Source organism: Electrophorus electricus, chromosome 8 (assembly GCF_041902795.1).
Source record: "Electrophorus electricus isolate QZ-2024a chromosome 8, ASM4190279v1, whole genome shotgun sequence".
NCBI lineage: Eukaryota > Metazoa > Chordata > Actinopteri > Gymnotiformes > Gymnotidae > Electrophorus > Electrophorus electricus.
In genome coordinates this window covers 5,580,001-5,595,272 of record NC_137504.1, presented here as the reverse complement: position 1 = coordinate 5,595,272, position 15,272 = coordinate 5,580,001, and the positions used below count along the sequence as shown (strand labels likewise).

The 15,272-nt window shown below is 39.8% G+C and overlaps 1 protein-coding gene across 3 annotated transcripts in view; it reads left to right on the top strand.

Moving 5' to 3' along the window:
• The first annotated feature begins 232 nt into the window (after positions 1 to 232).
• The window catches only part of zgc:113162 (dual specificity testis-specific protein kinase 2), a 22,423-nt gene continuing 7,383 nt past the window's right edge, over positions 233 to 15,272 (top strand). Inside the window, exons 1-6 of one of the 3 annotated variants that reach the window (XM_081720245.1) lie at positions 233 to 414; positions 1,017 to 1,110; positions 7,607 to 7,672; positions 10,359 to 10,552; positions 11,729 to 11,850; positions 13,348 to 13,396. In XM_081720245.1, the coding sequence (XP_081576371.1) occupies positions 1,080 to 1,110; positions 7,607 to 7,672; positions 10,359 to 10,552; positions 11,729 to 11,850; positions 13,348 to 13,396 (462 nt within the window). In that variant the 5' untranslated portion in view covers positions 233 to 414; positions 1,017 to 1,079. Of the gene's footprint in view, positions 415 to 1,016; positions 1,111 to 7,606; positions 7,673 to 7,724; positions 8,377 to 10,358; positions 10,553 to 11,728; positions 11,851 to 13,347; positions 13,397 to 15,272 lie in introns of those variants that run through there. The other 2 variants (XM_027003758.3, XM_081720246.1) reach the window with 2 other exon arrangements.

The window sequence follows — 15,272 nt, the reverse complement described above, 5'->3', positions numbered from 1 at the left end:
TCGCATTATAAAAGAGGACTGATCTTTACAGGTAAGGGGAAACGATGCTTGGACAGACAAAAACGCAACGCATTTGCCTGCCTGGCTTTGCTATCGCATGGGAAGACCCGTGATGGATGAGGTCGCCGCAATGGCGTTTCCAGGGTAACCGAACTAACCTAACGTCAGCGTTTCCTCCGCGAGCTTGACGGACACCGGCGACAGCGATAGATTAGCGCGGGCGTGCGCGACGAGCTGCCTCATTGGTCACTGAAGGAAGCACGAGAAAGGTCGTTTTATTTTGTTTTCCGGAGCGACTGACAAACTTCACATCATTCCGTGGATGTTTACCATTTGGGTTGTCAGAAATTAAAGGACTGAAACGCGATTCCACAAGGGGGTGCCTCAAGAATTCTGGCAAGCTGCCGTGCTCTTGTAAGTAGGCTTATGTAACTGATACATATTTGATTTTAAAGAGTACTCCCATGGAAATGTACATTATATGACCGGTTATGTTGCCATTCACTTAAGCTAGTTAGCGTCGTTAAACTATAACGTTAGTATTATATATATATATATATATATATATATATATATATATATATATATATATATATATATATATATATATATATATATATAAGATACAAGTGAATGTTAGTCTTATTTAACGTTCCTTCCGTTATAAAAATGAGTACATTATTCTTGACAATCAAATTAATTGATAAACACTGTATTTTCTTCTACACAATTAACAAAACATTGGTTAAATTGCAGTTACCAAGTAACTTTCTTACCGACTATTGCATAGCATTAGTTTCAAAACGTGCGTGTGGTGTACCGTGTAAATGTCTACTAGTAGCTTTATGGCACAAATGCAGAGTCAGCTGTCCGTAGATGCGCGCTAGGAAAACAAACTCACTAGATAGCTTACATTATCTCACTAAATATTGAAAGCATGGTTATTAGACATATGCTTACTTGGTATTGATGCCAGACTGTATATATTTTTAAATTTCTTTTCCTGTTCATTACAGACATATTGGGTCTCTGAGCTGCTGCTAAGCAAGGTTAACCTGGGATTCGTTCACCTCAACATAATGCACATGAATAGTCTACTGAACAGATGGAGTAAGTAACATGCTTTTCTTTCCCTTCTAAAAACACAGTCTTTAGTGTAGTATTCTTGTGTAAAAAATATTTCTGCAGCCCTGCTTTTCTAAAGTTCTGCTTGTGGTAGTATTGTATGGATTGTTCTGTTATACAAAGCTTCGTATAACCTAGTTTCCCCAGCTTGTCATCCAATGACAAGAACTGGAATGTTTAATAATATGAGCCACTGATTGTTTTTGAAGATGACCCTGCTTCTAGAGGCACTGTGTTAGCTTAATGGTCTCCTTAGAGTCTGTCCCAGTGTAGTAGCATAAGGCTTTCTGACATGGACATTAAAAATCACTTATCGTGACTGATAAATGTTGCTGAATGTAAATGTGTAGGTTATATAATGTCTCTATAAATAATGTCTGTGAAAAGCGTGCCGTGAACTACCTAGTGAACTGTCATATTTTTGATGTATAATTTTTAGTCATGTTGTTTTTAGGGATAGTCATTTGTGATGTGTATTTTATTAAACATCATAAATAAGTTCCTCTTCATTACCAAGCACATGTCATTCCACCTTACAGAGTATAGAGTTGTTTATTTGGGAGGAGACTCATACCCTCCCAGGCCAGGAACACAGGGTATGTAGAAGGAGAGCCACAAGGAAATCAGTTATTTATATCTGAATGGGTATCGGACCGGTGGGTCTCTGACTAGCTCTGTCACGTGAGCATTTATGGCGTTTATGGCATGAGCACAGTGTTCTGTTATATCCAGCTGAGATATTTGTGATGTTAATGATAATTGCTTTATATTTGTCAAATGTGGCTGGTTCGCTGGTTTGCAGACAGTTCAGATTGGATTTAAGTGGGATTCACAGTCATTAAAGTAGTGATGAAGAACGGCAAACGCAGGACTGTGACTGCTACTGGTTGTTGCTGAAGACTGGAAGACTTCTGCTGCTGCAGAGCTCAGAGGTTGTCTGGCAAATGCGGTGACTGAGTGGTTCTGTGCATTGATAGACTCATTAGAGAATAATGACTCATATATAGACCAGACCAACATCTGCAGAGGCTTTCTCTGTTCAAGAGATAAGTGAATGTCACTTATTAAGACACAGTATTATTTGGCATAACTGTAGCCCAATAACATAACCAGTGTTTAAATATACACTAATGGACCATGTAAAATTTGGAAACCTTTACCATTTTTTGCAACCAATTTAAGGACTACAGAGTTTTCATATGGGAATAGCATGAGCTGATGATTATCAAACAGCATTTATCCAAAGCGACTCACAATTATGACTGTTGCTTGTGAATTTGTTTATTCCGGGAGCTGTTTACTGTCCTCTGTAAAGATAAGACTGAATGAAACTGCAGAGGTAATCTCTGTAACTTATGCCAACAGGAAGCCAAAGAGAATAAGGGCTGTTCTCATTAGAGGTTTAGAACTGTGAGTTGGCTCACTGTGGCATGACACATGCCCTAATAAGCTCCAACTGCAACAGAGCTCTTTCTTGTGGAAATATGAAATGTTGTGTGTGTGTGTGTGTGTGTGTGTGTGTGTGTGTGTGTGTGTGATGTCATGTGATGTGATGTTATGTAAGTGAGGAATTGATCTGACATATTACATGAGTTTAGCATGTGCAGCATGGGGTGGAGTGTGACTGACATTAGTGCACCTGCTGACGAAGAACCTGATCTCTACAGTCTGGAATAATTTTAAGAGACTCCAGTTCAGCTATTGCAGATTTACTTTGGTTTGCATTTTCATCTTGAGAGGCATGAAGCCAACAGTCATAATATGGGGTGAAAAGCAGTTCTAATATTTTGTGTAATTATCAGGGTAAATTTCCTTGTTTTTTTTGTTTTTTTCAGTCAGTAGCTTTATTATGTTTAGAAACTAACAGGTCAATGACCATGGGAGACCATTAGCTTTCATTAGAGTATTCTTAATGTGTGGAACTTAACAAAGTGGTGCCGAAATGGCTTGATATGACTGCATTCACCTGTGTGTGTGTGTGTGTGTGTGTGTGTGTGTGTGTGTGTTCGTGTGCGTGTCTGTGTGTGTGTGTGTGTGTGTGTGTGTGTGTGTGTGTGTGTGTGTGTGTGTGCGTGTGCGTGTGCGTGTGCGTGTGCGTGTGTGTGGTTGTGTGTGTGTGTGTGGACGTGGTGTTAAAATGCATGGCCTCTTTCCTGGGTTCTTACAGCCTGACCCCTGTGTCTTCTGCATGTGTGGTTTTTCCGCTGTTTGGGGCAGCTCAGTTATCCACCTACAACTGGATGCCTCTCCTGTTCTTGTGTTTGCTAGGAAAGTGATTACTTGTAATTATTGTCTTAAGAAATGAGTGGGTTGTAAAACATACAGTTTCTACCTGTGATTAAGAAGTCCCTTTAATGCAAAAACAAGAATCATCTGAAAAACATGTCAGCATTTGTTTCTCTCAGTCCGTCAACAAAAGTCCGTCAACAAAACTTTGGAACAAAGTCCTAAACATGTGCAATACACAAGCCATTTACCAGCTAAGCCTTAAATAAGGTACTGATTGTTTTTTACTGGTTTGCTGTTTTAGTTGCTTTCAATTTATAAAAGAAATAGCTTTTTATTGTGCTAGCCTTTGATAATATAGCACTGGATATATATTTCTTTGTAAAGTGTATTACATTCAGGTGAGGCACTTTTTATGGTTTTTATTGAAACTTTTTTTATTAAAAAAGTTTTTTGTTTATTGAAAAATGTTTATTGTTTGAAGTATTGAAACTTTGATGCATACATAAAACATAGTAATTGATGCATACATAAAACATAGTAAATGAAATGCTAGATAGGGCACTGTCTAGCAGTACAGGACAGAAAATAAATACCTTTACATTAAAACACATAACCTGGGAGAAACCTCAGATTCATTGCTGGTGATTTCCTTGAGACATTTGTGGATTTGTTCTCAAAGACCTTGTACCTGAGAGCATTGATAGAAAGGACCTTCTGAATTAATGGACCTTCTGAACTTTGGCATATTTTTGAGGCCTAGCATGTGTAATCCAGATCATGTCCAATAGAAATGACTGAGAATTTTTGAGTCTCATTTTTATATCCCGTCAAAGGACAACTTCCTTTGAATATGGATAATCCTATCCATTCTTTCTCAGTAAATGAAATGTTTAAATCCTGCTCTCAAATAGTCCTTAATGCTTTTTAAATTTTGGTAGCTTGGTTAAATACTTCAGAATAAGTTTAAGAGGCATCATGACCCATTCCAAAGATTTTAATGGTAATGAAAAGCAATTTTAATTGCGGCTGTGGGTGGGGGGTGTTATTGCATAGAACCCAGATCTGAATCTGACTAACTCGTCAGAGGTAAACCATTTTTGAATAAATCTCAAAGAGTCCGAATCCCCCTACCTACCCATACATTCCATAAGGTGGGGGCTCTACCCACACAATGTTGGGGTTCAACCAGATGCTTGATTTTGAGTTGAGGTGAGGGTCTAGACTATAAATCTGAAATAACTTTTTCCATATATTTTGTAAGTGAGATAGGACCAGGTGGGACTGCATATTAGATGACATTTTCATGGTCAGACTTGCCACAGGGGTGAGAGGAAAGCATAAATTACATTCTAAATATGACCACAGTCTCTCTGGTGTAAAGGCCACCAGGCAGTATGTCTCAGACCAAATGCATGGTGATAAAATAGCAGCTTGGGAAATCTCAAGCCCACATTGTCCATTGGTAGTTGTAACTTTTCCAACCATATGCTTGGTTGTTTTTCATTCCAAAAACATTTGTTGCATATGAAGTCAAAATTCTTAAATTGTTTCATAGGGACATGTACGGGGAGAGACTGAATGAGAGAGTTAACTTTAGGCGATACAGTTCATTTTAAGGACATTCACCATGCCCCGCAGTGATAGAAATAAGGATGACCATCTGTCTACATCACATGATTTTTTCCTCAGTAGGGGCTCAGTAGTAAGTTTTTTTTGTTTTTTTTTTCCACAGTTTCATGTATTTTTGGGAGGAGTAGAATGTCTAAATACATGATGCCTTCTGGAGTCCATGGAAAGGATTTGGCTTGGAATAAGATTTTATGACAGAATGCAGACAAAGGAAAATCCACTGACTTGCTTTATTAATTTTATAGTCAGAAAGCTTTGGAAACTGGTTAATGGTGTTAAGAAGGGCTGGAAAAGATGTTCCAAAGTCTGATGCAAAGCAGCCTACATCAGTTGCATATAACATCAATTCATGAATCCGAGTCCCCAATTTTGACTCCTGGGAAATGAGAGAGATCCTTCGTATAGCTTCTGCCCATGGTTTAATAACTAAACAAAAGAGAAAGCTGGCGAGAGTCCCTCTACCCAGTGTAAAATAAGAAGTGAATTAGTTTGTTTGTTACACAGCTTCTGGTTGCTTATACAAGATCTGTATTCATTTTACGAACATTTGTCCACATCTGAAGGCTCTCAGCACACCAAACAAATATCTCCATTCACCACAATCAAGCGCCTTCTCTTTGTCAAGCAAGATGGTGGCAACTGGAGACTTCCAGCTTCAGACTGCCCATGAGATGTTTATCATCTGTCTTATATTGTCTGGTGATTGTATCTTTTGAATAAAGCCAGTCAGATCCTGATGCACAAGGAAGTTGAGTACTTTGTCTATTCTGTTGGCCAAAATCTTTGCTAGGATATTACATTGTGTCCGTATCAGGCTAATAGGGTAGGAACTTTTACAGTCTTTAGCTGGTTTAAGTATAAGGATATAGAGGCTTTTTCTAATGAGGGTGTAAGTTTGCTTAAAGGGTTCTGAAATCTTTTTTTTTCCCATTGAATTCAGCAGTTCTTCTGTATAACAGTAAAATATCAGACCTAAAACCTTATGAGCCAGGAGGTTTACCTGTTAGCATTGCTGCTATTGCCTCCAGTAACTCTTCTCATGTTATTGAGGAGTCAAGAGCTTATTGATGAGTGTCATTGAGCTTAGGAAGGTGTAAGATTTCAAGAAATGTATTTATACTTCTGCAGCTATGTAATCTGATGTGTAAAGGTCTTTACAGAACTCTTTCGGTGTTTCATTAAAGTCTCTAGGCTTGGATGTTAGCTCGCCCTTATGAGACTTCACTGCTGCAGTTGAGGAAGTAGGTTGTTTTTGTTTGATATATCTTGCCAGTAATCTCCCTGCTTTATCGCCATATTCATTTGCCGTGCACCGTACAGCATAAATTCTAGTTTGTTTGTTTGTTTGTTTTTTTGAGTAAAGAATTATATTCAAATTTGAGTTGTTATTTTCCTCAGTTTTCCAGTGGAAATTTTGTTTCAGTTTGAGCTCCATAGCTTTTATCTCCTTCTTGTATTTCCTCTGCATTGCACTGGGTTTTAAAAGTTTTTTCTTGGGTGCTGAATGTTGAATGATAAAACCTCAAATATATATAAACCTTTATAGTGCCTCATGCCACACCTGTAGAAGGTGCTGTTGGGTCATTGCCTTCCATAAAATTAATAAATACATTTCCACCCTAAATTTATCTTTGAAAACTTTATCCTGTATCAGGGAACTGGTAAATCTTCACATGGGTGACCAAGAGTTATCACAATAGGATCTTAAATGATAATAATCCCAATAGAGCAAGATAAAAATAGAAGAAAGTAAAGATCTTGAAATGAAATATAGATCAGTCCTGAAGCGTACACTTGAGAAAAAAAAGTGTAATGGCTGCCTGTTGGGTTTAGAAGCCTCCAGACATCTATAAATTCCAGGAATGAGTAGAGACCTTTAACTACCTGCAGTGACCTGGGTGGTCTGCTAAGAGGCATACCACCGATAATTATTGGTGAGGTGCTTTTAATAGATATTAATAAGGTGTAGCATGGGTTTCCAGGAAGTTTCAGTTAACAAACCTTTATAATAACTTTTCTTAACTATATTTATACTAGCATTTCTTAGCTATGTTATATTAAGGTTTGGGCTACATGAGGAATTCAGCTGTTAACAGATTGTTAGAATTCAGAAAATAGGGTTTCTCTCGAAGTATATTACTTTCTCTTCCTGTCCCACTTACTTTGTCTGCTTCACACATGCTCAATAACACGAACCCAGAGAATGCACAGGGACATGACCCAGGGGGCTGATGCATCTACAGTGACAGTAGGAAACTCAATAGACTTGAAAAACAGAGAGGACCATGAGCCACAAGCAAAGCCTCTTGCCTTACATTCAATTATTCAACACATGCCAAGGTGAAATTGATTTGGCTTGAAACTGACCTGTTTTTTCCAGTAATTATTTTCTCTACCTTTAAATTATATCTATCTTGAAAAACATAATTTATGCGGTTTGTTCTTTGCTAATAGATTAGTACAGGTGTGCCTTGTTTTAGAGAGGCTCCCTCACGTCTATAACAGAATCAACAGGTGTAATGAAAATTCCTATGAATCAGCTGGTGAAATCTGTCAGTCTGACCTTCATTATGGCCTGCATAATGTTAGTAATGACTAATGCCCACTTCTCCCCTCTCAATAGAACAAGCTCTCACCTCTTGCAACTGTCTTACTCTCTCATCCTCAGTGCACACAGTGGAAGCTAAAGGTACTGTGACATGTTAACCTGAGTGAGCACGTTCAGTGTCTCTGCCCGTGCGTGAGGAAGAAGACGCAAGCACTCGTTTCAGGTGTCTGGATCAAAGTGCTGTGAAAACAATGACAATGACTTCACCATTGAAATATGAGAGACAACAAGAATGTCTTATGGCGCGCGTGTGTGTGTGTGTGTGTGTGTGTGTGTGTGTGTGTGTGTGTGTGTGTGTGTGTGTGTGTGTGTGTGTGTGTGTGTGTGTTTGAATGCATTTGTGGTCTAAAAGATGGCCTAAAATCAGTGTGTGGCCTCACACTGTTGTGCATTTGCAGTTGTGTAATCCTGTTTACTGTAACGGTAAATTGCTGTTATGTGTCACACCATGGTCCTGGAGAGAGGTTACAGTCTGTACAAACTATATGGAGCAATGACAACTGACTAGAACTTAGTCTGTCATAAATATTACTTTAGATAGTCATACTAGTCTGCTTAAAAGAGTGGTTAGGTGTCAGTAAATATGTCGTTCAAAAACAACTGAAGACAAGTAAGCAAGTTCTCCATGATGTCTTTAAAGATAGCCCTTGTGTTTTTGCTTGTCCTAAGCCCATGCATGCTGCAGAGCACTGATGTCATGCAGCTATGGTGACTCCCTCTGTTTCACATCACAGCAAATATGTCACACTCCAGGATTAGCACTTCGTCTCTGCTGATCATAGACTGTAAATATTATTTTCCTTAACTCTCTTGCTTCTGAGTGTGTGATGCAGTTTTTTTAATCAGTGTTGGTCCTTTATCAATTAATTAATTAATCAATTTGTAGTTCCATGTTCGGAATGGTAGGTAAGGAAAAATAATATTAATACTCATATCTTCTCTTTCTCTCTGTCTGTGTGTTTTAAGGTGATTTTTATTCCGTGGGGTGAAACCATAAAACAGTACTGTGTCAGTGAATACATTTGTATGTAAACAAAGGCTGCCAGTGACAGTCATTGGTGAAAGATAGCCATGATTGTGAAAGCTATCCATGATAGGTGAAAGCTAGCTCGCTGTAAAAGAGCCATCAGTTGCCCCAGTGCCCCAGGGAACCAGCAGGACTGAGAGTAAATGTGTTAAAGGGCAGTGTGGATGGCCAGCGCTCTTGGCATTGACCCAGCAGTCTGCAGCCCACTGAGGGGATAAGCTCAGTGATTCAATAAAATGTCTAAAATGCACACACACACACACACACACACACACACACACATAAACAAACAGAGGTCATGTTGGTGCTAAAACAAGCACAGAACAGACAGGGGATTATGAGAATAAAGTGATCCTTGCTACTGCTGGTACTGCTGGTCAAATGAGACAAATGCTGACTAATGGGTTTTAAAAGTATAATATTACAAACACTGTATAATAAAAGCATGTGGCCTCACACCCTGCATCTGAGCCTTCAGTCGCAGTGGATATGAGAATATAGGTAGATGTGCCTATGATTAATGCTCATGTAGGTGTAATATTTAACAGCAGTGTTAAATCTGGGCTTGAATGTGCGTGGATATGCAGATCAGATTTAGAAGAGAGGCAGGGGCCCAGCTAACCCAGACTACTTAATTTAGCCACTGCACACAAACAGACTGACCTCATACTATTTCTCATGAGCTCATATAACAGAGTGCAGAGGACAGGGGACAGGGGTTGTGGTTCGATCACACACAGGATCATCATTAAACATTGCCTCCACATGAAGCACGGGACGCCGGACAGGCCAAACAAGGAACGTGTGTAGTATTACCTGTTAACTATTACACGTGTCCTTCTTTCAGCACATCGCACTAACCTTACAAATACGTGCCAGTCATCCCAGCAGTGCATAATGGCCATTTGGAAAGTGTTTTTCCAGCCGATTTTAAGAGATGAGTGTTTGGTCCTTGGCTTTGGTCTTTCGTTTAATAACAGAAATTATAGTGTGAAAAACCCTGAAGATGTTGTTCTACATTGCACTAAAGACTATATCTAAGTTCTTGGGGATTTAAATAATTAAAAACAAATACTATAGTCGACAAACCATTAATGAGCCCCCAAATGTCAAGATTTCAGTAGGACAGCGAGAGGGACTCTTCAATGAACGTGCTCGTTTGCATGAATGCAGAACCTTCTTCTCATACTTGATTCCATACCCTAACCAATGAAAGAGAAGCAACAGCACTGGGCTCAGGTAATTGGAAATCTCTACGGGCCGTGCAAGGGCTTGTGAGTTTGCCTGTGTCTTCATATACTGGCTCATTGCTGAGTTACAGAGCGTGGAGTCACCGGGGTGTAAAAGTATGGGGGAGGAGTGCTGGCAGGCACTGGATGCCCATACAGAGTTGAGCTGAGTTCAGCCACTAAGTCCCTCTACTTCCAGACACAGTGCTCTGTTGTTAGCCTACACTTTCAGATGAAGGTTTTGTGCACCATTCTGCATACATATGAATAAAGGATGTGCTTAAGCAAGATGGTGGGCCTTAGGATGTTCTATACTTAAAGTAGTGTTTTATCTTCTGTGGAAGGTAGAACAGTAAATGTGGATAGTATAGTCATAACCAAGAGTTTGTATATGTGCAGGACATGATTTGTATCCGGCCCTGGTATTAGAGATGAAAAATAGTATTTTCCACTGCTCTAGACACTGTGAGTGGCTGGCACCCTCTGAGGTGCTTTTTCATGTGCCCTGTAGATGAGATGTCCCGGATGTGTGAGGTGGACGTGTCCCCTGAGCCAAGCAGTCCCACGCTGCTCAACGAGTCTGCAGACACATACTGCCAGGCAGACCGCTGGCACCATCTCTGTTCCAGTGTCCGCAAGCTCGAGTTCTGGGAGGACTTTAGCACCGAGCTCATAGGAAGTGGCTTCTTCTCCAAGGTCTACAAGGTACAGCCACACAACACACATAGCTGTCTGGGCTGGAAGCTGCTCTGGACTGTATTCTTCTTGCAGATCATTAGCTTGTGACTGTTTTCATTGTTAGTGTTTATTGTCCAAAAAACAATTAACTGGTGTTATCAACATGCTAAAGCTAAAGCAACACAGCAACAGAGTTGATTAAAATGGTTGAGTTCAAATGTTCCAGTCCATCAGTTGAGATGTTCTAGAATAAAGGTTAGTGTTGCTTCATATCTGCATGCTTCATTCTTAAGAGAAGCTCATTGGCCTTCCAGTGCACTGGGTTTGAATCAGGTGAGATAAGACCTGGGGTGTTCGAGGCTTTGTTAATCCTGAGAACAGCATGCCAGAAGAACACGGACCATTTTAGGCTCCTAAATATCAGCCATGCAGGACGTTTCTCACTGAAGAAAGACTATATGAGATGAAATCATCCATAGCTACCCACCCACAGTCCTGGTAACATTGGTCTGAAAACACGGCAAGGCATGATAGACAAGCAAGGTAGTCATTTACTTTGACAAGAAAAACATTGCTAAACATTGATATTAACATTATTTCATCAATGTTGACTTCTGTAGCCTCTTAACTTGATTATGTGTCTCATTCTATACCCCACAGCTGCATTATCATCAGAACATGATATGCGGTGTTTCTGCATTTTTTGTTTTACTGCTTGCCATGGGTCAGTGCGCATGTATGTATGAGGAGCTTTAGTAAGGAGTCACGTCAGGTCATAGCTGCACAGTGGCTATAATGAGCTTCCTTCTGTTGTACATGCTCTACTGGCGTGCTGGAATGCAGATAAGGGCGGCAAATGGCAACAGGCAATGCAAGGCATTCAGAAGCTCTCACTGTGACCATTCTCACAATAGGAGGCAAGACGTGACGGCAACTTACGAAATTGTGTATGGAATATGCTTCACTCTGAAGGGGCTTTGTCCTTTGAGGAAGCAAGCAGCCATTACAGTCAATTGGTTTAAGGAGGAGAGCTGTCCTCTTGGTGTTCTTGTTTTAGAATAACTGCATTCATCTTAAAGCCTGAGATAAAACTACATTACTTGTACATTTAAAATGAAAGCAAACACCTTGCACTAATTCAATATTTATAGATACTTATTAAAATAATTAAATTACCACTGCTGTTTTTTATCCAATAAAAAGGTGATTCACAGCACCACCAAGAAAGTGATGGTGGTAAAGGTTTATAAGAATGATGTGGACCAGGACAGTATCATGAGGGAGATCAGCCTCTTACAGAAGCTCTCCCACCCAAACATAGTGAGGTGAGCTGGCCACACACACACACACACACACACACACACACACACGCACACACACACACACACACACACACACGCACGCACACACACACACACACACACACACACACACACAACACAGCACACACACACACACACACACACACACACACACACACACACACACTTCCCAGAGAAATGACAACACCTGCTGAACAGAGAGAGTGCGACAGCTCTCTCTAATTGCCTGAATTAATAAGCTCTGTAGTGTGTGTTTTGTCCAGCTGGTACTATGTGATTTAAAAGTTACATTTTTGCCAGGTTTTTGAATTTTTTAAACTTAATTGGGGTGTGTTGCTGGGGCTGAGAGTGTGGGAAATTAAGGCCTGACCTGAGATGAATGACTGGCCTCCATTGCCTGTCCTCTCACGTGTGGCACTTTTGTTTGTAGTATGTGCTGATCCTCTGATTTAGGACCTGGAAAATGAACTAGAAAAATGCAAAAAGGCAGAATGAGCTTTGAAATGTTTTAATTAGAACTGTTGTTTGTTTCTAGATGATCAGATTTAATTCAACTCAGCTTTACTGTCATTATACCAATACTGGGTTGCGTAGTATAATGAAACCCTGTCATGCGACTTCTCCTGTGCAGTGATAAAAACATTGTGAAGACAATCGACAAAAACACAAAGACAATACAGAATATGTGCATGAATAGTAACTGTAGATCAGAGGTAGAGGTAGAATATATAAGTGCAAACTACAGTCAATAAGCAATAGCATCACAGATGTTATACTTACAAAGTGCAGGTAAATGAGCATTACCTTAATGTTATCTTAAAGTATACGGCTTACAGCTTAAATGTTCAAATACAGACAGTTCTAGTTAAAAGTGCAATGTGCATACTGCTTCATAAGCTACTGGAGCTCAGTGTGTAGATATGCTGAGTAAAATGGGAGGATGAGGCTTTAGACAGTCCATAGTGTGTGTATTCATGTTCTTGTTGATGTTTCTGGCATGATCAGTTTAACAGCCCATGGGCAAAAACTGTTCTTGGTTTTGGCTCAGAGGTGCCTCTTTCCAGAGGTTGGGACAGGAATTGGCTGTGTTGTGTTGGGTCAGAGGAGATGCTGCTGGCTTTCCTCTGACGTGTCTTGTTGTAGATGTGCTGTATATGGGAGAAGGAGCCTGCTGAGGCTCTGTGCTGGGCAGTTTGAACCACCCTCTGCACGGCCTTGCGTTCAGCATACCATACCATGATGCAACTGGTTAGGGTTCTCTAAAGGAGCTGTTGTGGCAGGTTGACTCATCTCCTTAAATATTTCTGTAGTCATTTGAAATGAATGAAGAGTTTTTAAAGAGAGTTTATATATTTGTGGTTTCACCAGTAATACATTGTCATGGACCATTTTTCTAATGTGGTATGTTACATAGAGTTTTTTTTTTTTTTTTTTTTTTTTTTGCAAAACTCTGAAGAATTCTCTATTTTCTTTACTAATTTGTTATTTTCTTTACTAAAGGTATCTTGGGATTTGTGTCAAAGAGGATAAGATATACCCAATTCTTGAGGTGAGTGTAATTTTTGATCTAAATTTAATTTAGAGGTTTCTGTAGTCAAACCAGTGACATAGGAAGAGGTTAACTGTTTGTATAGCCAAACCAGTGACATAAAAAGAGATTAACTGTTTCTATAGCCAAACCAGTGACTTGGGAAGAGGTTAACTGTTTGTATAGCCAAACCAGTGACATAGGAAGAGGTTAACTGTTTGTATAGCCAAACCAGTGACTTGGGAAGAGGTTAACTGTTTGTATAGCCAAACCAGTGACATAGGAAGAGGTTAACTGTTTGTATAGCCAAACCAGTGACTTGGGAAGAGGTTAACTGTTTGTATAGCCAAACCAGTGACTTGGGAAGAGGTTAACTGTTTGTATAGCCAAACCAGTGACATAGGAAGAGGTTAACTGTTTGTATAGCCAAACCAGTGACATAGGAAGAGGTTAACTGTTTCTATAGCCAAACCAGTGACATAGGAAGAGGTTAACTGTTTGTATAGCCAAACCAGTGACATAGGAAGAGGTTAACTGTTTGTATAGCCAAACCAGTGACATAGGAAGAGGTTAACTGTTTGTATAGCCAAACCAGTGACATAGGAAGAGGTTAACTGTTTGTATAGCCAAACCAGTGACATAGGAAGAGGTTAACTGTTTGTATAGCCAAACCAGTGACATAGGAAGAGGTTAACTGTTTGTATAGCCAAACCAGTGACATAGGAAGAGATTAACTGTTTCTATAGCCAAACCAGTGACATAGGAAGAGGTTAACTGTTTGTATAGCCAAACCAGTGACATAGGAAGAGGTTAACTGTTTGTATAGCCAAACCAGTGACATAGGAAGAGGTTAACTGTTTCTATAGCCAAACCAGTGACATAGGAAGAGGTTAACTGTTTGTATAGCCAAACCAGTGACTTGGGAAGAGGTTAACTGTTTGTATAGCCAAACCAGTGACATAGGAAGAGGTTAACTGTTTGTATAGCCAAACCAGTGACTTGGGAAGAGGTTAACTGTTTCTATAGCCAAACCAGTGACTTGGGAAGAGGTTAACTGTTTGTATAGCCAAACCAGTGACATAGGAAGAGGTTAACTGTTTGTATAGCCAAACCAGTGACATAGGAAGAGGTTAACTGTTTGTATAGCCAAACCAGTGACTTGGGAAGAGGTTAACTGTTTCTATAGCCAAACCAGTGACTTGGGAAGAGGTTAACTGTTTGTATAGCCAAACCAGTGACATAGGAAGAGATTAACTGTTTCTATAGCCAAACCAGTGACATAGGAAGAGGTTAACTGTTTGTATAGCCAAACCAGTGACTTGGGAAGAGGTTAACTGTTTGTATAGCCAAACCAGTGACATAGGAAGAGGTTAACTGTTTCTATAGCCAAACCAGTGACTTGGGAAGAGGTTAACTGTTTGTATAGCCAAACCAGTGACATAGGAAGAGGTTAACTGTTTGTATAGCCAAACCAGTGACTTGGGAAGAGGTTAACTGTTTGTATAGCCAAACCAGTGACATAGGAAGAGGTTAACTGTTTGTATAGCCAAACCAGTGACATAGGAAGAGGTTAACTGTTTCTATAGCCAAACCAGTGACATAGGAAGAGGTTAACTGTTTCTATAGCCAAACCAGTGACATAGGAAGAGGTTAACTGTTTCTATAGCCAAACCAGTGACATAGGAAGAGGTTAACTGTTTGTATAGCCAAACCAGTGACTTGGGAAGAGGTTAACTGTTTCTATAGCCAAACCAGTGACTTGGGAAGAGGTTAACTGTTTGTATAGCCAAACCAGTGACATAGGAAGAGGTTAACTGTTTGTATAGCCAAACCAGTGACATAGGAAGAGGTTAACTGTTTGTATAGCCAAACCAGTGACTTGGGAAGAGGTTAACTG